The sequence below is a fragment of the Mustela nigripes genome, chromosome 15 (assembly GCF_022355385.1).
Source record: "Mustela nigripes isolate SB6536 chromosome 15, MUSNIG.SB6536, whole genome shotgun sequence".
NCBI lineage: Eukaryota > Metazoa > Chordata > Mammalia > Carnivora > Mustelidae > Mustela > Mustela nigripes.
In genome coordinates this window covers 83,949,232-83,973,902 of record NC_081571.1, presented here as the reverse complement: position 1 = coordinate 83,973,902, position 24,671 = coordinate 83,949,232, and the positions used below count along the sequence as shown (strand labels likewise).

Below are 24,671 nucleotides of genomic sequence, written 5' to 3'. Positions count from 1 at the left end.
ACCCTGAAAGCATTTCTGGGGTAACGTTGACATTTTTAAACGATACAGACGAGCAGAAGTACACAGCCCACTCCCCACCACCCCTTAAAACGTGGCGGCGATTCCGCTCACGAGTCGTGTCTACACGTTACTGTGTCATTGGACGCCACCCCACAGTGACGTGTGGTCTGAACAGCAGTGATCAAAGCAGGTCTTTCTTACTGGACTGTTACTCTGAGCAGCAAACAGAAAACAGTCCCGAAGGCTCCTGAGGCCTGGGAGCGGCTCGAGCGGAAGACCGTGCGCTGCTGAGGCCTTTCGTCTTGTCTGACCCCGAGCAAGCCGCTCCGCACATGTGTCTTCTCCCTGTGCCGTTTCTGCTCAGAGTAAAACTGGAAATGTTTGTTTGTTATGCTACTGCTGAGAGTTAGGTCTCCTTGCTGGTGACAGTCTGCTCTTACTCCGCGTCCCCCCAGAAATCTGCCGACGCGGCTGCCGTGGCGACCCTGCCCCGATAGCCAGGCTCGCCGTTCGCATGGCCCGTCCTCACACGGGCCGTCCCGTGACCACTTCCCAGGGCATCCCGTGGGCACGTGTGGACCCTTGGGTCGTGCCTGCCCTGCACCGCATGGCTCACTGCTGAGGTGGGGGCAGTTTCGGGTTTGTTACCCTGACTTGCCCCGGAGGTCCGCACGCGCCAGCCTGCTATGAGGGCCCCTTCCCAGGTCACGGCCTGGGGCTGCGGGCTCGCTCGCCTTCCTGGGCACACATCCCGCCGGGTCTGCCCTCAAGGCCATTTGGGGGTTTTGGCAATGGCTTCTGTAGGTGGGGGCCTTTCGTTTTATGTTTATTGAAATACAAATCACGTACGTCTGTGTACTTCTCCTCTCGTTCTTTATAGCTACAGATTTGTTCACAGATTTGGAGAATGCGTTTCGGGGGAAAATCGACGCGGCCTACTTTGAGACCAGCAAATACCTGTTGGATGTCCTGAACAGGAGGTACAGCCTGCTGGACCACATGCAGGCCGTGAGGCGGTACCTGCTGCTTGGACAGGGCGATTTCATACGACACCTGATGGACCTTCTCAAGTAAGCGTCTCGGCCCGCCAGCAGGGGCGCGGTCGGGAAGAGCAGAGGGCGTCACAGGGAGACTTGCTGAATTCTTGTAGAGCGTACTGGTGAGGTGCCATCGAAGAGACTGTCACGCTGAAGTCCCTTTCTTTGTGCTCATTCTGTGCCTCGTTCACGGAGGAGCCCGCGGGCCTGGGGCGTGCTGTGGCGCCAACTGTCCAGTGTCCACAGGGCATGCAGCGGGGTCACAGTTGGCTCTTGTTTGAAATGAGTCCAAAAAACATACTGTTTCTTTTTTTTTTTTAAAGATTTTGTTTCTTTATTTGACAGAGGTCACAAGTAGGCAGAGAGGCAGCAGAGAGAGAGGGGGAAGCAGGCTTCCCGCTGAGTAGAGAGCCCGATGCGGGACTCGATCCCAGGACCCTGAGATCATGACCCGAGCTGAAGGCAGGAGCTTAGCCGACTGACTCCAGGTGTCCCTAATTCTGTGAAACTTTTGTTCCCATGTTGTAGTGGTTTCTTTTGTCTTTTTAGTTTTTATAATTTTGAACTCTTTTATTGATTTTGAGTTTTTATGAAGCTCATTAAGGATTCAAGTAACATTTTCTTTTATTTTTAAAAAATCTGTTAGACCGGAACTTGTCCGTCCAGCTACAACTTTGTATCAACACAACTTGACTGGAATTCTTGAAACAGCCGTCAGAGCCACCAACGCCCAGTTTGACAGCCCCGAGATCCTCAAGAGGCTGGACGTGAGGCTGCTCGAGGTACCGTGGCTTCAGGCCTGCGTGGCAGGGAGTGCCCTGCTCTAGGGCTGGTGGTCTAGCCTGTGGGCGGGGGGTGCTGCCTGCTTGGCCTGTGCTCAGACGGGCGAGCGGGACGGGCCCAGAGCCTGCAGTGCTCCCAGGACGCCTGTCCCCTCGTGGTGGAGTAACTCCTGTCTCTGGTAACGTGGCAGGAGCCACAGGAATGAGACGTGATGATGACGCTTAGGAGCAAAGTAGTAACACAGCGGACCTCGGTGTGTTGAATTTCAGTTTGCCCGAGGATGCCTTGTCTTTAGGGAATGAGTCTGAGAATCATCATACTCTGTTGGCTCTGATGAAGGACCACTAGCAGGGACTACTGGGTTTTTAAAATGTGGACTTTTAAAGGATTTGGGACATAGAAGGCAGTGAGATTCTGTCACCAGAGTGTGGTGAGTAATTCTAAACGGATCTTATGGTGCTTCTGCAGAACCACGCCCTTCGTTGCGCGGTGTCTGCGGAGTGTCTCCTGGGTGGCTGGGGTTCCAGTACTGAAGGCTCAGGAGTGCACAGAAGGGTGCAGTTCTCATGTTGCTGACACTCGACTGCGGGGCCTTTTGCAAAAATTGGGCTTGATTTTACTGTCGTTTCTCTGATGCCCGGACCTATCCCCTGGCAGTAGGTGGAGTGCTGGCGGGAAAGCCTGCAACGTTTGTGTTTGTCCTCAGGTCTCGCCAGGTGACACCGGATGGGACGTGTTCAGCCTGGACTACCATGTCGATGGGCCCATCGCAACGGTAAGACCGTGCTGAGTGACGGGACAGCGGCCACAGCCCCTCCCACTGCTGGCCATCGCTTGTTTGCGACCAGCTGTCCTCTCCGGGAGCTTCTAGAGAAAGTCGGCACTGACCTCTGGGATAGACTCACTGAGTGAAAACAAGCGAGACTCGTGTGTGTCTTTTAGCTGGTCATTAGTGAGCGCTGAAATGATCTGTAATTTTAAGAATTCTTAAAAATACCATTTTTAGCATCTTAGGTTTTAGCGAGGACTTAGTAAGTGCATCGCCGGTGATGCTCCGCTGCTCGTGGACGGTAGCGAGTCATTCAGAGGCCAGCAGGTGTTTCAGGGGAGTCCCGGTTGTACTCTGGGATAAAACGTCGCTTAAACCAACAGGAAATCGCGGTACCGTTGTATGGAGTGCGTTTGCCGCACTTAACAGAAGCGCTGTCGCGGGGCGTGGGGAGACCGACCATCAGCGTGTGTCCGCGGCGAGCCGGGCCCCTCAGCGCTCGCGCTTCTATTCGGACCCAAGCGAAGCCTCCTTCCCCGGGACGCTTCTCTGCACCCACTCCAGTCCTTCCACAGCGGAAGTGTCGGAGGAGGACCAGCGTTTCTTTTACTTACCGGGGAAAATACTCCACTAAGAAGTAGTATAATTTGGCTTTAAAATTTCTCCAGGAGTGAGTGCCAGCCCCGCCGGGCTCCCCCAGGGCTGTCCTGTCCCGGCGCTCCGGGTGCGCCCTGCGGGGTGCTGGCGCGGCTGCCGCGGGCCGGGAGCACCGGTTGCTCACGCGCCTCCCCAGTGTTGAAACGTTACTAGGTTGAAGCCTCTGTATCGTAAACGCGTAACTGCTGTCAGGTTTAATTTTTTTGTCTTAGTCAAATTCCTTTGACTTCCATCCTAAATGGTTTTAAATTCTTATTCCTTAAAATGCTCTGTTCTAGGGCTCCTGGCTGGCTCAGTCTGTTAGTGTCCCACTCGGGTTGTGCTCTCCGGGTCCCGAGGCCCAGCTCTCCATTAGGCTCCCCGCTAGGCATGGGGCCTACTTAAAAAAGTCTGTTCTGTGCGTTATCATTGAAGTCAGAAACTTTCATATTGCCTAGTTTGTGAGTACGTTTCTGTACTGTTTCTTGTGTGAAAGACGCCGCAGTAAAGACACCGTATCTTATTTCGAAGGACGAGTGCCTCGAGTCGTGGTGAATTGAGCGCGGCCCACAGACACAGCTGTTGGGTTCCGGGCGTAACCGCAGGCTTCACTGAGGGTGCATAGTTAGGTGCGGCACAGCTTGTGCGAACACTCGCTTATGCGGTCTGTTTTTTAAAGTCTAGATTTTTGAAAGCTCTAGTCAAAACAGTCAAGAAGTTTGTATCTCAGATTTGTTTAAAGAACACATTTGGAATGGCTCTCTAGCTGTGGCTAACAGGTGTTGACTTCCATGCCAGCGCCAGCGTGGGGAGGGCACGCCTGGGAGGCTCCTTGGAGAGGGGGAGCAGGGCCTTGGGACGCATCAGCAGGGTGTGCCGGGGACATTGCGGGGCGGGACGTCTTGCACCTCCTGCCTTCGCTGTTCCCGTCCTGGGTTAACTGTGTCTTGGCTTGTTATATTTTCCACTACTTGGAATATTTTACTGAAAGGTACACTTTTTAAAGTCAAATTTTGGAAGAAAATGGATTGTCTGCTTTTTCCATGTTAAATTTATTGTATTATCTCTATTCCTTTTACGTTCTCATTAACTGAGATTAGCATTTTTGTAGAGCATTTAATTACGATGAGAACGTCTCCTACATTAGTCACCTAATTTTACCTGCTGTAGCTCAGTGTGATCGTAGCTTCTTGCTAACTCTGTGAAGGACGGGGAGGGGTTATCTCTGATCTCGCTCGGGTGCGGAGTAGGATAGAATCCATGGGTTGGTCATGGATCTCCAGGGCATTGAGGTAAGGTGTCAGAAGCTTATTTAATATTTTTCTGAACTTTATTCTACACAGACAGTGAACTGAAAGCCCAGGTGTGCAGTCAAACTAAAGGTGAAGGGTGTTCCCCAGTGTCCATGCAGTGGAGACCGACTGTTCTCCCTGGAACAGCTGCCGAGTTTAAAGGATCGTGATGAGACTGGGTGTTTGTGAAGCGGGTCCCGTGGTGTGTGCTCTGGAGCCGGCGCTTACAGGAGCCTCCAGATGGCGTCCCTATAGCACATTTCGGTTTTTATTTTTTAAAATCTTTTTTTTTTTTTTTAAGATTTTATTTATTTATTTATTTATTTCACAAGCAGGCAGAGAGGCAGGCAGAGAGAGAGAGGAAGGGAAACAGGCTCCCTGCTGAGCAGAGAGCCCGATGCGGGGCTCAATCCCAGGACCCGGAGATCATGAACTGAGCCGAAGGCAGAGGCTTTAATGCACTGAGCCCCCCAGGCGCCCCCACATTTCTTTAATGCAGTAGTAAAGTTGTTTGATGCCATCACCGTCACCTCTGTGATGGCGTGAGCGGTGGTGCGGGCAGCACCGCAGAATAGATGGTGCCCCTCCCTTCAGGGCTGATTTCAGAGTCCTGCAAAGCAGTCCCTAACCACTCCCCTTTAGACGCGCACCTGCCGAATGCTGGCACAGAAGGCGCTGCAGGAGACAGGCAGGCAGTCCTTATAAGGACTACATGTGGGCAGTGCCGAGAACACTCCCGGTGGGAAGCCAGTCCAGCAGTGTAGGGCGAAGTGCTCCGATTGCAAGGGTCAGTGAGAAGTGTCCTGTCTCGAGAAGGGGCCAGGAAGGGCGTGTGGCCTTCGTCCTTGAGGGGCAGGCGGGGTCTGGGCTGGAGGAGAGTGTGGGTTTGCTGGGGCATAGGGGCTGCAAGAGGGTGATGTGGGGGAACGCCCCCAACCCAGCACTGCTGGTGGCAGAGGTCCCGCTTAGATGGCCTGTTTCCGGTTTGTGCTGCCGGGGGGAGCGCTGGGGACACACAAGAGGCATCCAGGAAAGGGCGAACACACGCCCCATCTGTGTGCACACATACACAGTAGTGTCGGAGCCGCGTTTGCATGGACAGACCGACTGTAGAAGATTCTTTGTGGGTCACCTGACATGCGTATTTAACCGGCCCCCATGGGGGGAGGTGAGTGTGGAAGGAAGGCCTCCCCCCACCCCTGCCCCCAGGGCGCATCTTCCCAGGGTGGGACCCAGCGGGCCAGTTGCGGTGAAGTGGCTTCAAGAGCAAGCTGGACCTCCTGGAAGACCACCCGCAGCCCCTTCCCGGCCTGGGGGTCCTTCCCGGCCCTGCCTCCCCCAGATTCATCCCCCTCACATCTCCCTCGGGAGGTTGGGCCCGGGAAGCTGCTGCAGAGCTGGAGCCGGAGCCAGAGTAAGAGTCTGCGTGTTCGACTAAGGGTTAGGCTGGGTGTAAAGGTCTCAACATACCGGTCACCAGCCGCGTAAGCCCAGGCCTCTGTTGCTCAGTTTGTGGCATCGATGTGAGAGTGACGCGCTGCTCAGCGTGTCCCCGATCGCTGCGGTTCAGTGTCACGGGACTTCCTAGGACGTGTTAGTTGCTCACGTGCTACTTAGCATTTGTGAGACTTGATTGTGTGTTCCTTGGCTTTTTTTGCGTTAAAAAAAAAGATGAAGAAAGCTCGAGCGCTGTCCTGGGAAGCTCTCCCATCGCAGAGGACTACCCGCCTGTGTCGTGCTCTTCTTTCCAGGTGTTTACGCGCGAGTGTATGAGCCACTACCTGCGGGTGTTTAACTTCCTGTGGAGGGCCAAGCGGATGGAGTACATCCTGACCGACATTCGGAAGGGCCACATGTGCAACGCCAAGCTCCTGAGAAACATGCCCGGTAAGCCCGCCCCGGGCGGCCGCCGCACCCGCAGGGACAGCCAGTGCCGTCCCCTGGCTGAGAAGTGGCGCCTGCGTGCTTGCGGGCGTGCTGTCTGTGGGAAGGCTGTAACACCGCGGACCTGGGTTTCCGTGCAGATTGGGAAGAAAACTGCGTCACGTTAGGTTGTTCCAGACCACGAGGTCTCTCTAAGAGCTCCGTGCGTTTGCACTCTAGTGTTCACGTAGGGATTTATTAATTGATTTTTAAGGAGAGAAAGCTGTTTAATGAATGAATGGTTCATTTAAAATTCACTTAGTGTGTTGATTAGTCTGTTTGGAAATTGCCTGAATGTTTGTTTTGGTTCGTAAACCAGGACACGGAAGCATTTGGTCATACTGTTTTATAATTACAAGCTGTTAGGAACATTCTCATGTCAGGTAGCCAGGCTTATTTTACGGTGTAAGTACTGAACACGTTCAATTATCTGTCTAAAACCTTTGAGAAGGTGTTTCAGCAGTGTGTCTTTCAAGAGAAACAGCAGTGATAGATTCTTAATCCTTTGGGGAAAGTGATTACTGAGAAAGGAGCCATTGTTGGACGACAGGCAGGTGCGATCCCTCCACGTGTACTAGGTCAAGGCTGATCCTTGAGCAGCTCCCAGAGTTCCAGAATAATGACACCCCAGAAGCCAGGGGGGCCGGTGTGTCGACCCGACCGGCAGTTTGTGTTGGCCGTCCCACGCCTTCTGTGTTCACAGCTGGTCTTTTCCTGGGGATCAGGATGCCCTTATGCTCCCGGCCTGGCTTCCTCTGGACTCACTTCTTAGAAAACTGGTAATAAGGACCCTCTGACACGGCTGTAAAGAAAGTGAGAGGGAACGTTTTTTTTAACTACCATAATGCTCGTGGCGAGGAGCTACTGCCTTTGAGTGTCTCTAGTGCATGTGGGCTTCCTGGCGGAGGGGCTGCTCTGTGTGGGAAGGTTAGGAGGGGCATCTGTCTCTTAGAGGGCCTTGTGGTCTCCTGGCCCTGCGACTGTCCCCCTTTGCCACGTTATGCTCAGGGTCACTTGCTGTGTCTGCTGGGTGGCCATTGTGGCTGGCCTTGCAGTCTCCCTGGAGGGCGTCGGTGCTGCGGCGTGAGTGGTGCCTGTGTCCCCTTCCTGCCTAAATGCGGACGTGCTCCAGCAGTGCATCCGCTCTGTCCCCGTGCTGCTGTGCCTTCGCAGGAGGCGTCTGGGCAGCCCGGGCTCCGTAGCAGGTCCTGCTGTTAGCTGGCAGTGACCCGCGTCTGATCTCACCGTCCCCTCACCCGGGTCTGCGGGACCTCACTCTTGCACTGAGGACTCGGCAAGCTCTGCTTTCGACGCGAGGGTCACAGACGTCTGATCGGTTTTCTGCGTGTGGGAGAAGTGGACTTGGCCCCGCGTGGCGTTAATCACGCCAGTGGAACGTCGTGCCGCCAGGGAGAGCTCTGTGGTAGCTTCTGTCACGGACCCTTTCCTTGTCGCTGAGACCTCCCCTGGAATCTGCAGCAGCAGAGTGTTGGCTCCTGCCTGGGTGTTTGTACCGTCCTGTCCTGTCTCTTCGGTTGCGTGGGTTTTCTTTTTTCCCGTGAATGTAGCTAACCGGGTAAGCGTTTTTTGTAAGGATCCATCTGTTTGCATCTGAATAGTTCCTTAGATGGTTAGGGATGGGACAGCTGGGCCGGCGGGTAGGGATTCTCATTTTACTTTATGTTTGTGAAGCTGGTGCTGGGATTTCAGCTCCGAGTGTGCGTCGTCAGATGACTTCGGGGACAGATGACTTCAGGGACGAGGTGCTGGTTCAGGGCGCGGCCCCCGGGCCCAGCCCTCTGCCTGGCAGGTGGCTGTGTTGCTATTGATCAGCGGAAGCTGAAAGCTGGGTGCTGCCTTCAAGCAGATTGTCCCTATGTTTTAATGTTTTTAATGCATTTTAAATGTTGAGTGTAAATGCTTTCTTTTGTCATTTGTGTCTTATTTTTCAGGAAACTGGTTTCTTGCTCCTGTTTCTGTTGGGGTGTGATGTTCATTCGTCCACTTATAAGGAGTATTTCGAAGTTGTTAGTGTCCAGGCTACTTAATGAGCTGAAATCAATCAGCTACTTCGTTAGGTCTTGTTAATACAGAAAATTGAGAAACATCTGCCAAGCGTAAGTCTGAAGCAAAAACAGAGCGATCATATAAAGTGCTTCTGGAAACCACTTCCGGAGTTCTTCCCTCCTGTACGGGGTGGATAGCTGGCGTGCCCACGCACGGTGTCATTAGTACCCAGGTATCATTGCAGTAATGTTTGTCAAAATAACTTTTTTGGAATAAGTAGTTTCACTGGAAAATGATGTGTTTGGTACAGGAGTTTCTGATCGCTGTCTACCGCGATGCTGATGCCCGGTTCTGTAGATCTGTCTTTCAGCTAGACAGAAAAGGTTGTTAGAAAAATCACTTAAAGATTTGGGTTCCAGTGGTATGGAGTTTTGTTGTTTTTGTTGTTGGATTCAGTTAATCTAAAAAGTATCGCAGTTAGTGGCAGCTAAATTTGTATTTCACCCGACGGCTAACAGAATGAAGTAGACAAACACGGTTCACTGAGCTTGTGTTCTTTCTCCTCCTCTGTGTGCGGGGCGGCGGGCAGGGGAGTGAATGGAGACCCCTCCAGAGAAGTGCTATGACAATGGTCTCTTTTCCGGTCCTATTCGGAATAAAAGTGAGCATGGTGGCGGTGGGAGGGGTGGTCAGGCCCTTGTAGGGGACTCACGGCCACGGGGATGCTGCCGCGTTCTGCCTGTGTAATTGGCAGCTGTTTTTCTTTCTTGATTAATATAATAATAATGTTCATCGTACGATGGACAGTGTTCTGGATTGCAGAAATGATAACTTAAAAAATGAGTAGACATTTTTCTCTTTAAAGTATCTCCCTGTGTGTATCAAGTTTGCATACATGGAGGAGGCTCCTCGGTGATTAGACCTTTATAAGGAGTTCCCTGTGCCGGACTGTGAACCGTCTGGTTCGTGGTCAGCGCAGACGCTGAGTGGCACTGCCTAGGCAGGCCCGCCGTCCGCCAGCACCATGCTGTGGCCAGGAGCCCATTTCCTTGTCTTCTGCCCCGGTTCCCTCATCTGGGGGCAGGGTCGTGGCCGCAGCGCTCACTTCCTGGGGTCTTGGATCCTGGGTCTGTGTAGGGCTCTGACCAGTGTGGCCTGGGGTAGGGGTGGGAGGCGCCTCGCTGGCGTCCCTGCTGGCTGCCTGGTTGTGCAGAGGACAGCGGGTGGCGTTTGCGGGGCCCTCGTGGTGACGAGCGGTTCCGCATACGGGGGTCCGAGAAATCCTGCTTCTTGGCAACTTCTTCCAGCCCTTCACCTTGAGAAGTAAATCAGACGGGTGACTCGGTCGAGTCGGTTTTAAGTATTGTAGCCTCAGTTACACATACAGCTTGAATTGTGAAGAAACTGCTTTAGGGTACTTAAAACAAAAACAAAAAACAAAAAAAACACAAGCTTTTTACAACTTTTAACAAAGCCGGCGCTGTTGAAGGTGCATCTCCAGACGCGCGGGTGCCTCCCCGTGAGGTGCAGCGCCGTCCGGTCTCCCCGGAGCCTGCGGGGTCTCCGTCGGCCGCGACGTTCTCCCAGCAGCCCGTAGAGGGCAGCACGGAGTTGCAGATGGACCTCACGCCCGCCCTGACTGTTCTGGTTTGTGTGCGGCAGTCTGCCCTGAAGCCAGCCCAGCGGCGGGGCGTTGGGTTTCTGTAGGACCTGGGGTCCTCACGGGTGTGGCTTGTACAGGCCACTGCGTGTGCTGGTAAGTACACGCGGCCTCTCCAGGTGCCATTGCCCGGCCTTCCGGGGAGAGGTGGCGCTGTCCCTGCCGCTCCGGCTCTGTGGTGAAGCCCCAAGTGGTGTTGTACGTGGCACTCGTTTGCTTTTAGAAGCTTCCTGATGCCATGGTGCAGGCGACTCCTACGTAAAATAGCATTTTGTGATGCTCTTTTATGCCGAAAGCAGTTTGGGTGAGTGGGCTTGGGTGTCAGGGAGCCCCGTCGGCCGCTCGGGCAGTGCCCACAGGAAGAGCGCACGCACCCTTCGTTCTGGGCGCGCAGATGACTGTCCTTCCTGGGAGTATTGACGCCGCCCAGGGACACCGGGGTTCCCGACGGTGGGGACGTCGGGGGGTTTGGAGCGCACGCTCGTCCCCTGAGGTAGCCTGCTGCAGCTGCGACGGCCCGACGCCGGCCCAGCCAGCAGGGGCCCCACGGGGCACTGCAGACGTTTTTCAAGTCTCTGTCCCGCAGCTCTCTCTGTCCCGTGCTTGTTTCACTTCCTCGTCACACTTAGGGGGCCGAGGGCGGCTCTCGGAGAAATGCATGCGGCAGTCATTTGCCCGCGGAGCTAGTTAAAGGCATTTGGGCTGGAAACAAACATATGCCCAGTCTGACCCACACTGAAATGTGCCTGTGACCGTCCCTTTGGTGGGCCCATCTGCGTGAGCCCTCCTCGGCATGGTGTCGTCCCCTTGCACTCTGGCAGAGTCTTTGATCAAAAAATTAAAAGTATGAACAGAGAATGGCTATCTGTGGTGACCTCTGAGCCTTTCAGTGGTTTTGTAATCTTTCAAAGAATAGGAACAGAGTCAGGGCTCAGGCCCATCTCCCTCCTGGGTCATGTCTCTCTCAGGGGACGAGGGCCCTTTCGGGCCCTCAAGGAAAGGTCACTTTTGTCTCCAGATCGCTGGGAGTCGTGAAGTCTTGCACAGCGGCAGGCGTGTAGTGGAAGAGCTGCAGAGCTGAGCAAATAGGCTCGCACAGTGAAATGGGCCTAATTTTCAGATGCAGTTACTGTATTTTATGCCGTCCCTTATCGGGTCCTTCCGTTATGTGAAGTAGCACATCTGACGAGACAGCTAAGCCCTTGCGTAGCTCAGAGGGCCCGAGACCGGCCATGGAAGGACCGCTCCCTGTGCGGAGGCGCTGACCGTGGAGGCTGGAGGCGGTGGTTTCGAGAGGGCGCGCACAGCCGTGCAGGGCTGGGGGGCAGCCTGTGGCGGCTGACGTGTGCCTGCGGCGTCTGACACGGCTCTTCGGCCTGCTTGCAGAGTTCTCCGGGGTGCTGCACCACTGCCACATTCTGGCGTCCGAGATGGTCCATTTCATCCACCAGATGCAGTACTACATCACGTTCGAGGTACCCGGCGCGCCCCTCCGGCCAGTTGAAACACGTCGTGTCTTTGTGTGGCGTACGTTGTCGGGGGTGCAGGACGGGGAAGACACACCTTATCCCTGAGTGTCGCGGTTGTGTCTCCTAGGTGCTGGAATGTTCCTGGGATGAGCTCTGGAAAAAAGTGCAGCAGGCCCAAGACTTGGACCACATCATTGCGGCGCACGAGGGCTTCCTGGACACCATCATCTCCCGCTGTCTGCTGGACGCCGACTCCAGAGTAAGCCCTGGGGACTGCTGGGAAGCGGGAGCAGTGAGAGTCTTCTCCTCTTGGGCTCCTGTCCCCCGGGACATCTTAGAAATCGCCCAAAGCCCACGTTAGTAGTAACTAGCGCTGTTTTAGTAATCGCTTGACATTCTGGGTGGGCTGTTTCCGAGCGGAATTAGAGCCAGAACATGCTCTGAAGTGGGTCTAGGAGGGCGGAGCAGGTAACCGCATCTGTCCGTTCGCTCAGTGTGACAGTGGTGTTATCTGTGGGGCTCAGAGGACAGAGACGACCCCCTGGCTGGTGTCGTGTCGTGCATGGAGCAAGCCGGGCGGCCGGTGCGAGGCCACAGCACACAGCGCCCGTCTGTGAGTTCAGGAGGCAGACGGCGTGAGCACGCACAGAGCGCTCCGGACTGTCCCTTTGCTGTCTTCTCCAGGGACCAGGGTCTTCTCTGTGTTTGCCTTCGTTAAGGGTGTGTCTGGCTGCACGGGTCACAGGATCGGCTGTTTGTCTAAAAAACTGTAGGGTCCTCGGTCCCAGCTTGGGCTCTAGCGTTGCTACCCCGTAGACCCCTGTTCCGGATGTTGCTGCTTCGTGCGGCCGAGCCTCGTGAGTTCTGACTTCATTCCCATGTCTGGGGAAGCAGCGAGCACATTGTTTTCTGTTGAAACGAAGATACTGTGATGTAAGAGCCAAAATTTTGTGTGCATTTTAGAGATGAAATGTGTGACTTCACAGAGATTTCCAGCTCGCAGAGGGCTGCCTCTGCTTCTCCCTGCACCCTCCTCGAGGGAAACGCGCTGTCTCTGCAGCCGCGGCTGGGAAGCGCTGTCTCCGTTGCTCGATTTTACTGCCGCACCTGTCGCTCATCTGTGCAAAACAGTTGCTCAAAGGTGCTTCAATGTAGAAAGCTTTCAGAAATGTATGGAAACAGTGGCACACAAGTAATTTGAAACACTTTGGATGTAACTAATAATTCAAGAAATGCGTCCCCACGGCCTTTGAGCTTGGCCGCAGGGAGCGAGCCTCGTCTGTGTCCGCTGAGCCGCAGTCTCGGTGAGCCGTCCGGCGGGTGGCGCCCGCGCTGGAGGCGCTCACAGAGAACAGAGGGACGGCACAGCGCTGTCACGTGGGAAGAGGTGTGACAGCTGTGAGAGGTAAATGCTGTGATTCACAGAAGCCTGTCATTGTAGTGAGGGACATGGAAGCAGTCGCTACCTCTGTTCCTAGAAGCTTCGGAGCCACGGGTCGCGTTTTACAGAGATGAGTGTCGTTAGAGTCTAAGCTTTTCGGGGGACGAGGCCATGTGCGAGGATCATGGCCGCACTGACGTGGGCCTGCGTGTGGGCCGTGAGGGGTGTCAGCGGCTGGCCACGCCGGCGTTCCGCCACGTGCGCGTGTGACCGTTCTGGACGGAACAGCCGCACCTCTTGCATCTGGAAGATTTCCAGTGCTGGGAACAGAATCCAGGGAGAAGCATATTCACCTGTGGCACTGTTTTCTGGTGGTCGTGGATGCTTACGTGCGGGGCGTCCTGGGGCGCCCCGCGTCCCCGTGAGCGCGGAGGGTGTCACGACACTGAGGGCTGGATCATCACTCCCGAAGCTGCCCCTCAGACCGCCGTTCTGGACAGAAGCGAAGTATGTTTGGGGTCTCCCTTCCTGGGAGCACAAGGCTGCGTGACAGGCGTGCGGCGGCCGCAGCGGGCAGGTGCGGCGCGCACGGGTGGGAGTCCCGCCTGTGCCTTGCCATGGAGGCCGCGTCCCGCCGTCCGCCGCTCCTGCCCCGAACGCGCGTTCCAGTCCTCCCGCCCGAGCCACGGCGGACAGAGCCCAGGCAGTCAGCTTGTGGATGAGCCGACTCCTCCAGAAATGCTCATTCCTCCTGGATTACGATAAACAAGCACATTGGAAGAAATAAGGCTTCATTAAAAACCAAAATATTCGAGCACCCCCGTCTTTGGTTTTGCCTTTTGCTTGTCGGGTCAGGCCCTTCAAAAGAAGCAGCAGCCTTGCGGCGAGCCCGGTGTTCTCCTGAGTCCTGGGCCGCCCCACCCCAGCCTCAGCGGCTGCAAGTTACTGACGTTTGTGGCCGTGTGTGGCCGACCCTTCAAGGGGACATGTTTGGGCCCGGTGGAGCGCGTCCCCCGGACGGGGCTGCGGGGGGTGTTGCACGTGTCCTCACTGGCCGTAGTGCCGTCCCCCCGCTGCGAGCCGTGCTGCCTGTTCTCGCCGCCCCGGCTTCTGCGCTGCCCCCGTCCGTGAGCACGGAGCCCTCCCGTTTCCCCGGCGCTCTACGCCTCTCGGTAAGGTCGTGTCCTCGTTCTGCCATAACCTCTTGCAGGTCTTTTTTAGGTGCTTAGCACCGTACTTGTGGCATGTGGCTGGTTTGGGGGAATGTTACTCATTTCATGACTTTGATTTTTTTTATCCAATATTTTTCATCCCAGGGGTTTCTAGATCTGTTTCTAGATCCTGTTTTTACAAGGAAAGCCTGTTTTGTTTCTTTCCAGGGGGTCTGTTTCCTGCCTTTCCTTGCCTCGGGGTGCTAGCGGGGTCCCCCGGCAGCACGGTAGGGCCCCTGGCTCATGCCCGACATTAAAGGGACGTTCACCCTTTCACCGCTTGCTCTGGCGTTTGCCGGGAGATCTCGTAGGACTTAGATCAAGGAGGGGCCTTGTCGTCCGGGCGCGCCTGGATGTTTGTGTCAGTCGTGAGTGGCTGCTACGCTTTAACACGTGACTTTTTCTCCTGTGATTTCGAAATTATCTTTTCTCCTCAAATTGTTAGTGGGTTTTTAAGTCGCAGCCGGCAGAGGGTGGAGCCGAGCCTGCAGTTGGCTGTGGGGCGCCCTCGTCCGTCCCCGGACGTCTCTGCGCGTTTGCTGCGCATCGTGGGACCCCAGCCCCGCCAGCTCACAACTGTCTTGGAGTTTGCCATTCCAGCTGGTGCGCGTCTGGTGTTGTGCCTGGATGTGCGCTGACTCACCGCAGTGAGCTCTGCTCCAGGGCCCTTTCTCTCGCCCTCTTCCGTGCCGCACCGGGGGAAGCAAGACTGACATACGGTAGCTGCCCGGGAGGGGCGCTGCGCAGCGCGGGTGGCCGGTGTCAGTGATGCGTTTCAGTGTCACACTGTCCTCACGTACCTGCTGGACGCTGGATTTTAAACTTGGTGCTGATTGTGTCCTTTATCATATTACGGATCCCCTTTTTCATATCCTCCGTGGCTGGTCTTGGTGTGTGTGGCGCCAGTGAATGCAGCGGACGTCCTTTCTGACGCTGACGGCTCCGCGGTCTGGGGCCGCGCTGCGGTTTCGGGGGCCGCTGGCAGGGTGTTCAGTGTGCAGCGCTGGGCCGCAGAGAGCACTGGGAGAACGCGATCTGACAGCTTGTTTATAGTCTCTCTCCATCTCTTGTCCTCAGGCACTTTTAAACCAGCTCAGAGCCGTGTTTGACCAGATCATCGAGCTTCAGAACGCGCAGGACACCATATACAGAGCAGCGCTGGGGGAGCTGCAGAGGCGACTGCAGTTCGAAGAGAAGAGGAAGCAGCGGGAGGTCGAGGTACGGCTTTTCCACCAGGGGCTTCTCCGTTTCAATAACGAGCTTGTCGCCAGCGTCCTCACGAGCACAGGTAGTTTCCCTGCTGAAATGGTCCTGGAGATGGTGTGCCTGCCTGCGTTTGGAGTCCTGAGAGGCTGTGACTGTTCAGGCGTGGCGGTCACCCTCGCTGTCACCCTGTGTGACCTGACGGCAGCGTGCCCCGGCATCCCGTGAGTAAGCCTGTGGCTGCTGCCGTCCACGGGCGCTGGTGGCTCTGCAGACCAGAGCCCTGGCTCTGCACCACCTGGCCGGCGGACACACACGGACACATGGCAGCCAAAGCTTCGCATTGTGGCTGCTGTCAGTGACCTTGTGGAATCCGAGACCTTGGGCTGTTGAAGGTGTCCCCATGGTTCTCTGCTTCCTTTTCTCTTTCCTCTTAGGTTCATAATGATGTTTCCAATTCAAGTTTAGGCTTAAACGGACTTCATTTTCCTTATCTTCTACACTGGAAATCCTGGTTTTGAATGTTAGCAGGCGACCACTTGCTGTCTGACAACCCCTCCCCCAGGGCACACGGACGTGCGCACAGCTGTCCCCACGGGCAGACCCCAGCAGGCTGGCAGTGGGGCGCACAGTTGTGCACCTCGGAATCCGGGGTCTAGCGCACTTGACGTGGTTATGACTCCCTGGACGGTACGCCCCTGCTCAGTAGGCAAATGGTTTTGCTTTTAACTCATAAAACAAAATTGAATTTAATCTTGTGAAGTACTTACCTGGTTCTGCAGTCAAATCTATGACACAGATCTTTGCTGCTTCCTGCTCTGCACCGTCTGTGTCTTGCAGCCCAAAGACCATGTCACCGAGTTGGGGTGTATCAAAGGATGGGACATTACAGATACGCTTTGGCTCGTTCCATAATTGCAGAGTTCATGTATCGTTCTGATGAAAATGTTGTAAGTCCCCACGTTTACAAACCACCGGAGAAAATCATGCAGTCTCTCGATGGATGAGCTCGTTGGACACTGAGGAGAGTCTGCTGGAAGGTTTCTTTAAAAGGCCCAAGTCAAAACCTCATGCTAATGGTGCTGTCCTGGGACGAGACCCAGGCCCGTGTCTCCCCGTTCAGCACAGCGGTGGCCGTGGCCGTGGCCGTGGAGGCCCGCCCGTGCTAGCAGCTGAGACAAGGAAATGCAGGTGCACACACACGAGCGAGCAGTTTCGTTCTTTTTCTTTTTGGGGATGTGGGGGCAAAAGTCATGGTTGTGGACATAGAAAATCTAAAATAATCTTTAGGTGAATTAATAGAATAAGTGACTTTATCAAGGTGGCTTAAAAGAAAGTCATTATGCAGAAATCACTTTTATTTTTATCAGCCACAAACAAAATAAAATTTTAAAATATGCCTTTAAAAGAGCATTAACGTCTACCGAAGTATGGGTAAGGCCGCAGTTAAGGAAACTGTGGAACAGACTTGGCGGCCGACGGTCCTTGGGCCGGGCCTGGCCTCCCGTGTCTCCCCGGAGGTGGGGTGTGACGGGAGTAGCCGTGCTCGTGATTTCCACGCGGTCTGTGGCGGCGCGTGTGCTGTGAGGGAGCGCTGAGTAGCGGCGTAGATCACGTGGCACACGGAGCCCGAAACGCGTGCTCCCTGGCCCCTCACGCCGCATCGCAGGGGTGGCAGAGGGCCCCTCGGGAGGCAGAAGTGTAGACTGTGTTCACAGGAACTCAGATTCAGTGCAGTCCCAATTCTAATCCCCAACAGTTTCGGGTTTTTTTGAGGGTGTAAGTTTTGGGGGGAGGGGTAGAAAATGGTGATTCTGAAATCTATGTGCAGATACCAGGGCGCGGCTCGAAGGGGGCGGATTTTGGACAAGCATAGACGAGATGGTATGCATTTGTGGTGGAGTGTACATACACCCTCAAGATTTCCAAAATTAGAGCAGTGAGAACAGTGAGCTCAAGCAAGGACAGTCCGGAGCAGAGTAACATCCAGAAAGAGCCCTACACATTCTGGATCATTCGTTCTCGGCTGAGAACAGCGGGGAATGGAGCAGTGGCAAGTGGTGTTAGGCGGCCATCTCGACCCTGCCTTGCACACGCGCGAGCACCGTGAGGTGGGCTGTGAATCTGCACATGAAGGATAAAAGGCTTCAGCTTCCAGAGGGTGCCAGAAGGAATAGCTGTAAAAGAAGTAAAAGTTTTATCCTTGTGTCAACGACGAGATAACTCTGCTGATAAAAAGACAAGAATCCCGTGCTGATTCCTGTATAGGCCGAGAAGGCATTTAGACTCCGCATTCGTTAAGAACCATCCTAAAAATCAAAGTAGACGTCTCTCCAGTACAGGAAGATCAGCCGTGCCTGGAGAAGTGGCAAGAGCTTTCCCACCGAAGTCAAGGGTGAAGGGGTTCCGGTTCGTGGAACCGTCTGGTTCTGCTTTCACGCGGCAGGTGTGTTGGAAACCGTCGGCGATGAGGGGGAGACACAGGCGTCGCTTTCACTAACGAAAGCCTGGTTAGCTTGCGACGAAGGATGGAAAGTGTTCCGTGTTCTGCAGTGTGGTACTCCAGGCCGGGGTTCTCTGTGCTCCTGCGTGTCGATACGGAGGATCTCTGGGGTCTTACTAACCGGAAAGAGTGCGCGAGAGCACAGTTCGGTGCCGGCAGACTCTCGGGAGAGGGCGGAGCGGCCCGGAGGGCGTGGACGGCGGCCGCCTCCCCGCGCGCTCCCTCCCTCCAGCCCAGTCCTACCCTGGCAGCTTCTTGTGCCCAGATTGTAATGTCGTCTGGTCCTTCCCATCTTTCAGGGCCGGTGGGGAGTGACCGCAGCGGAGGAGGAGGAGGAGAACAAGAGGGTTCAGGAATTCCGAGAATCGATCCCGAAGATGTGCTCGCAGCTGCGGATTTTGACCCACTTCTACCAGGTGCGTGTCGGCGACAGCACGGAGCCCGCCTCACGCCGTTTTTCTCCCGCTCAGCCTCGCTCTCAGGACGAAGAAAGGAGTCCTGTCCGCGCAGCCCCCACCCACAGCGGGGCTCGGGCTCGGCTGTGACCTTCCCAGGGATCCTGGGCTGTCCCGGGCCGGGTCTGGTGGTGTCCGCGGTGGGGGGCAGCCCTGCAGGGCCGGGCAGAGCCGTGCGGCCGCAGGGCCCCGTGGGAGCCTGGGGTGAGGCCGGAGGGCGCGCAGGTGTGCGGGAGCGGCTGCGGGGTCGCCGAGCGTGCGAGGCGGCGGGGGTTTAACATGGCCCATGACCCCGGAGGCTGGGGGAGCAGCAGGTAGAGCGCACGCTACTGTGGGTTTCTGTGTTGTGGGTTTGGTCTGATTCTGTTTCCGGCGTGATTTGGTGATGGACATACAGGTGAGAAGGTCTTACGAAGAATTTTTATGTTCGGTTGTTGGTAACTAATTAGACAAGCATCGACCTTGAAACCTTTAGAAATGACGTTTCTGGGCACTGATGTCTCCACGTGGGTCGGGATTTAGAACGAAGCCGCGTCCCTGTTCCACGGCATACGGTTTGCTTCCTGGGTGCTCACGCTTGCCGCGGCCGTCTGCAGCGTCACGGCGCGTGGGCGGGCGCGCTCCCTGTCGCGGGTGCCCTTCCTCTGGCGTTAGCTACCACAGCACCTTTGTCAAAATGCTTCCTGAGTGGTGGCAACGACCGGATTCTGTTCAGGGCAGAAGCACCGGACGGGTGTTTCAGTAACGGAAGAGCTGCCAGACCCCCTGTCGTAGACACCACCTGGGTCCCCGTTTCTTAGAGCGGGAGCGCGACGGTGAGTTCCACGCTCTTGGCGAAGGTGGTAGTGCGTCCGCAGGGGTGATCTGCAGCCCAGAATGTGTGTCCCTGTGCTCACTTCGGACGGAGGTGGGGGTGGTTACACATTCTCCTGAGAGACTTGACACTTTTGTTTTATAAACTTTTTTTTTTTTTTTAGAAGATTTTATTTATGTATTTGACAGACAGAGATCAGAAGTAGGCAGAACAGGCAGGCAGAGAGAGAGGGGGAAGCAGCTCCCTGCCGAAAGCCCAAGCAGAGAGCCCGATGCGGGGCTCGATCCCAGGACCCTGAGATCATGACCCGAGCTGAAGGCAGAGGCTTAACCCACTCAGCCACTGAGGCGCCCCAACACATTTGTTTTAAAGATTCAATTTATTTATTTGAGAGAGAGAGACAGAGAGCACACGAGTGCTGGGGAGGGGCAGAGGGAGACGGGGCAGCAGACTCCCCGCTGAGCAGGGAGCCCGATGCGGGGCTCGATCCCAGGACCCTGAGATCAGAACCCGAGCCGAAGGCAGAGGCTTAACGACTGAGCCCCCCATGCACCCTGCAACTTAATACATTTTTGAAAAGTAATCTTAATCTGTATAATCCCAGTTTTACTCAAATTACGGTCTTTATCTTTCTCAGTCATGGCCATTGAGCTATCTTTTCCTTAATAGAAATGAAGTCCTTCTCTGTTCTCTGACTTCTCCGTGGCTGGAACAGCCTGGGATCAGCAGCTGCCGCCACGCATGGCTCCTGGGCAGTCCCACGCAGAGGCCGTGGCCTGAGCACAGACGCGTCCCCCCCAGTTTCTCGTAGCGAGCATCACGCATCTTCACCTGACAGGAAGCCACTGCCTGTACGCTCAGCACTCACATTCCTTAGGGCCTGTCCCGAAGCCGTCAGTTTCCCGGAAGGACAAAGGGGGTGTCCATGGCACCCCACTCTGTGCTCGCTCAGGTGCGAGTTCTCTAGTGCCACGTACCCGTGTCCCCGGAGCTCGGAGAGGGACTGAGGTGCCGTTAGGGTTTGGAAGGACTCGTGGGTCGTGGTGTTTCAGTGGCAGCGTCTCTGCAGACGGGACCTTTTCCAGGTGTGCAGGCAGGGAGACAAGCTTCCCCCTACTTTGGACAGCCACACACCCCCTGGCTGTGACTCAGGAGCCCGGCAGCGATGGGGTTTGTGCCCAGAAGTGCCTCGGCCCTGCAGAGAAGCAGCCGGTGTTTGTCGTGTGCGAGCTGGAGGGAACTGCTGTCATGTCCCCGCGTCTCTACAAGCCCCCTGAGGAGGAGGTGGCTTAGCCACACTCTGCCTGGTCTTCAGGACAGTGACTCAGCCCACATCCGCAAGGAACGGGGACCCTGGTGGTTACGGGTTAGAGGGGCATCGCTTCTCTTGTTCTCGCTTTTGCTTCCGGCAGGGCCCTGGGACCCGGTGCTCTTCAGCTCAAAGGAAGGATGAAAAGCGTAGCCCTGGTTTTACGTTGAAAAAAAGAACAGGCCTTTTTTTTTTTTTTTTTCTTTTTTTTTAACGTCAGCAGCTTTGCTGTTTTGCTTGTTTTTATAGAACTTAGGGCAAAAAGGACTTTCTTTTAGGTAAAACGTACGGATCGTGCATTCGCGTCTGTGGACGCGGCTGCCGGTGGCTGGATGAGCCTGGGTTCCTGGGGCAGCCGTCTTCCCTTTGGGACACCTGCCGCGGGGCGTGTTTATGCGAGTCCGTCGGTCTGGAGGGAGAAACCAGCCCAGACGAGGCTGCGGCGGCATGTGCTGTGGAGGCACCCCTGAAACGGCTCTTCTCTTTCTCCTCAGGGCATCGTGCAGCAGTTTCTGGTGTTGCTGACGACCAGCTCCGATGAAAGCCTTCGGTTTCTTAGCTTCAGGCTGGACTTCAACGAGCACTATGAAGCCCGAGAGCCGAGACTCCGGGTGTCTCTGGGTTCCCGAGGGCGGCGCGGCTCCCACACGTGAACCCTTCCCTGTCCTCACAGGGAGCCGCACGCGCTGGGCACTGCATTCCGAGACCGACACATTCAGACCCTCAAGGCCACTGGCATGTCCGCTTTCCTGCCCACGTGTCCTTCAGTATTTTCGATGGCGTCTGTAGAGTCAAATCCTGTTTTCCTACAGCCGAGGCGAATATACTTGTAACCTCACCAGTTACGATGCTGGTTTGCACTATTCAGGTTTATTTTTTGAAGTCGTCATAGTAGAGAGACACCGCACTTGGTTGAGGCTTCTGAAGCTCTTCGCGATATAATTTATATTTGTCACTTTCTAAAAACTCACAGTTGCTTTTAGAGAAAATTAGAGCGAATGGATGTTCATCAGTTAAGACGGTGATGTCATTGCTATTTTTTTAACCTCCTCTTTAGAGGGAGTTTTTGTTACATAATCTAATTAAATTGAAACAGAATGTCCCTACTAAGAAAATATATAGAGCATTTTATTTTGGTTTGTAGTGTGTAAAATATTAACCTCTGTAAGAACGCTTATCCTTCTTTCCAAGTCTATCTTCTTTCAAAGTTTACATTTTTATATTTAATTTACTCCTTCAGATAACTTCTAAACTAGTGTAGACCTGGTTTAGTGGGGGGCGTGAACCGGACGCCGCGAGCCTCCATTTCCCCGTCTGTCGCCAAGGTGGGATGTGAATACGGATGACTAGAAAGTTAACCAACTATTTTATTTTCAGATTCTGATAAGCATTGGGAAGAGACGGACTTGAATAATGAAGATTTCCTTTCTCCTTGCCTATTTTTTCATTGTAAATATTTATATACTACTGACCAGATGTGGGGGAAACTGTTTTTTGTAAAAACGTCATATCAAGTCACATAAATCTGCCTTTATGATGTTGCATAAGTGAAACTTAAAGAATTAAAAGCAGTTATCTTTCCGACGTATCCGTTCTTCCTGGAATGAATGCTCTGCAGACACCGAGGTCGCCTGTCAGGTTTGCGGGTGGGGAGGCGCGTCCAGGCGTGAACTGTGCCGGGGATGAGACCTGGGAAATGCCCCGCGTGCAGCCTTGGGGCGGAGCAGAGGGTGGGGGGCACCTGCCATCAGCTGTTGGCGATTCCCGCCCGGGTCCCTTTCCGACCGAAGGGGCGGTTAGGAGTCTGGCTCTGCAGAGACGAACCTGTGGTAAAGGCTAGAACTTCGCGGGATACCAGCTTAGTCTTAGTTTAAAAATCTGTAAGATTGGAAATTGGATGCATGTATCTCTATGGGACCATTTCCCAGAAGGGACGGGGTGTTGCACACGGGTTTCCCCTGCCTGCCGCAAGCCGGTGCACCTGTGCGGACTCCAGCCAGTCCAAAGCCAAGAGAGCAAAGCAGCGACCACCATTAACTTCTTTTGAGGGGTGGGGGGCGGTTTGCACACTCCCCGACCCCGAAGTGACCCGTCTTGGGCTTTTCTTAGGGCACATCTGCCAGACAGGACAGGGGCCAGCGGGCGTGGTGGCCGGGCACAGAACCAGCACTGAGTCTTCAGCAGCGCGGGCCCCCTCGGGGCAGGGGCTGAGGGGCTCTTCCGTGACGGCACAGCGGCATGATATGGACTTCGGAAGAGCAGGGGTCGCTTCTGTCTCCCAAGGTTTTTTTTTTTTTTTTTAAATATTTTATTTATTTATTTGACAGAGAGAGATCACAAGTAGGCAGAGAGGCAGGCAGAGAGAGAGGAGGAAGCAGGCTCCTGCTGAGCAGAGAGCCCGATGCGGGACTCGATCCCAGGACCCCGAGATCATGACCCGAGCGGAAGGCAGCGGCTTAACCCACTGAGCCACCCAGGCGCCCAAGGGTTTTTGACCTCGGAGCCTGTTTTTATTTTCTTTAAAGCACTTCCCCTTTAGTCCTCCGTAGAAACCACTCTGGAAAATGCTAATTTGGGACTAAAACGCCATTTGAGCTGAGGAGCCGTCACATAAGTGGGAATGATTTGTGTGGGTTTTGGAGGTGCTCTCTGAAGGGCCTCCCAGTGGGGCCAGGACAGCCCTGGCGGGTCTCGGGACAGAGTTGCAGGTCTGGCCGACGGAGACAGGGCCACAGAAGGGCCCCGGCAACCAGAGGGTGGTGTGTTTGTGGACGAGGCCTTGGTAGAGCTCGTTTGAGACCCCACCGGAGATGCCCCGTGAACGGGCAGGGCTGTCACGGGAGCGGGGTCTCTGCGGTGAGGAGTCGGGGCTCCCCACTTGGTGGTTGAGGTGGGAGAGCCTGTTGCAGGGGTGAGTCCTCTCTGGAGGCAATGCTCTGTTGTGGCTTTGGGGAAAGGGTTGTGCTAGCTTTTCCGGTCGTCCTGAAGGTTAGAGACCAGTACGCACCGGGTCCGGCTCTGAGCAGCTCTTTCTTTTTTTTTTTTTTTTTTTTTTTTTTAATATTTTATTTATTTATTTGACAGAAAGAGAGAGATCACAAGCAGGCAGAGAGGCAGGCAGAGAGAGAGGAGGAAGCAGGCTCCCCGCTGAGCGGAGAGCCCGATGTGGGGCTCGATCCCAGTACCCTGGGATCATGACCTGAGCCGAAGGCAGAGGCTTTAACCCACTGAGCCACCCAGGCGCCCCTGAGCAGCTCTTTCTAAGCGGAGCTCTTGAGTTTCTGGTGGACGGGGCACGGCCCGCCTGCCCAGCTCCGTGTTCCTGCCATCAAGACGCCTCTCGCTGCCCAGGAAGGTCTGGGACTGTGGCTGCAGCCACAGATCACCCCTGGTCAGGACCGATCTCCCTCACGTCCTGCTGGGGTGGCAGACTGGACTGAAGCGGGGAGGGGAGGGCGCCTCTCGCTCCTGCGTACGTGTGTGTCACCAGCAGAACTCGCGGTGGCGTGATCCTCCCAGCCCTATGGGGAACGTGTCCTGGCTTGGTAGGACAGGACGTACGGCCAGTGCGAGCCTCCCACTTCCCAGGAGGAAAGCACTTTGATCAAACCGCCACGGTTGTGCTCAAGGTGGGTCCGAGGCACAAAGTCTGTGTGAAGTGTTGAGTGTTAGCAGTGGAGGTTTGGACCACAGCTGGTGAGCGAGCTGGTGGCCCAGGGCGAGCGTGGCTCGTGGCTGGCAACGCTGCTGCGAATGCTGTGGCCACCCGCAGAGAGGACAGGCCTCCTGCCGCCGTCATCCCGGAGACTTGAGTAGAGCTCAGCGTAGCCGGCGGGGCCTCCGGGGGCAAGAGCTCGCGCACCCTGCTCGTGTGTGTTCGCACGGCGGCCCTGGGCATCAGGATCCGCGGATTCGCAGGTGTGTGGAACGATCCGGTGCGCGCAGCTCGCACGGGAGAGGCAGAGCCGCTCAGTTCTGTGTTGGTGACTCGGGCGGAGTCCCTCGGGTCTGTGCGGCTGTGACACCGTCTGGAAGGAGCGATGGTCCTTCCGTGACCCTGCTCCGTTTCAACCACGTCTGCTCTCCGGACGCTGGCAGCCGGGCAGGTCATAAACTGTCCTTCCCTGCGCTGCGGATGGGAGACGCCGATTTCGGAGTCCCGAGCTCAGTTTGTTTCTAGAAAATCGTGTTTTCTTTTAGTGCTTTAAATTTGTTGGCA

General features: G+C 55.3%; 1 protein-coding gene across 2 annotated transcripts in view; it reads left to right on the top strand.

The window, feature by feature from the left end:
* Window positions 1–22,036, top strand: part of TUBGCP3 (tubulin gamma complex component 3) — a 65,841-nt gene extending 43,805 nt beyond the window's left edge. Inside the window, exons 14-22 of one of the 2 annotated variants that reach the window (XM_059377515.1) lie at window positions 899–1,070; window positions 1,684–1,819; window positions 2,527–2,595; window positions 6,269–6,404; window positions 11,494–11,582; window positions 11,704–11,835; window positions 15,246–15,386; window positions 18,174–18,290; window positions 20,947–22,036. In XM_059377515.1, coding sequence (XP_059233498.1) covers window positions 899–1,070; window positions 1,684–1,819; window positions 2,527–2,595; window positions 6,269–6,404; window positions 11,494–11,582; window positions 11,704–11,835; window positions 15,246–15,386; window positions 18,174–18,290; window positions 20,947–21,105 — 1,151 coding nt within the window. In that variant the 3' untranslated portion in view covers window positions 21,106–22,036. Of the gene's footprint in view, window positions 1–880; window positions 1,071–1,683; window positions 1,820–2,526; window positions 2,596–6,268; window positions 6,405–11,493; window positions 11,583–11,703; window positions 11,836–15,245; window positions 15,387–18,173; window positions 18,291–20,946 lie in introns of both variants that reach the window. The other variant, XM_059377514.1, reaches the window with a different exon arrangement.
* Window positions 22,037–24,671: the final 2,635 nt, after the last annotated feature.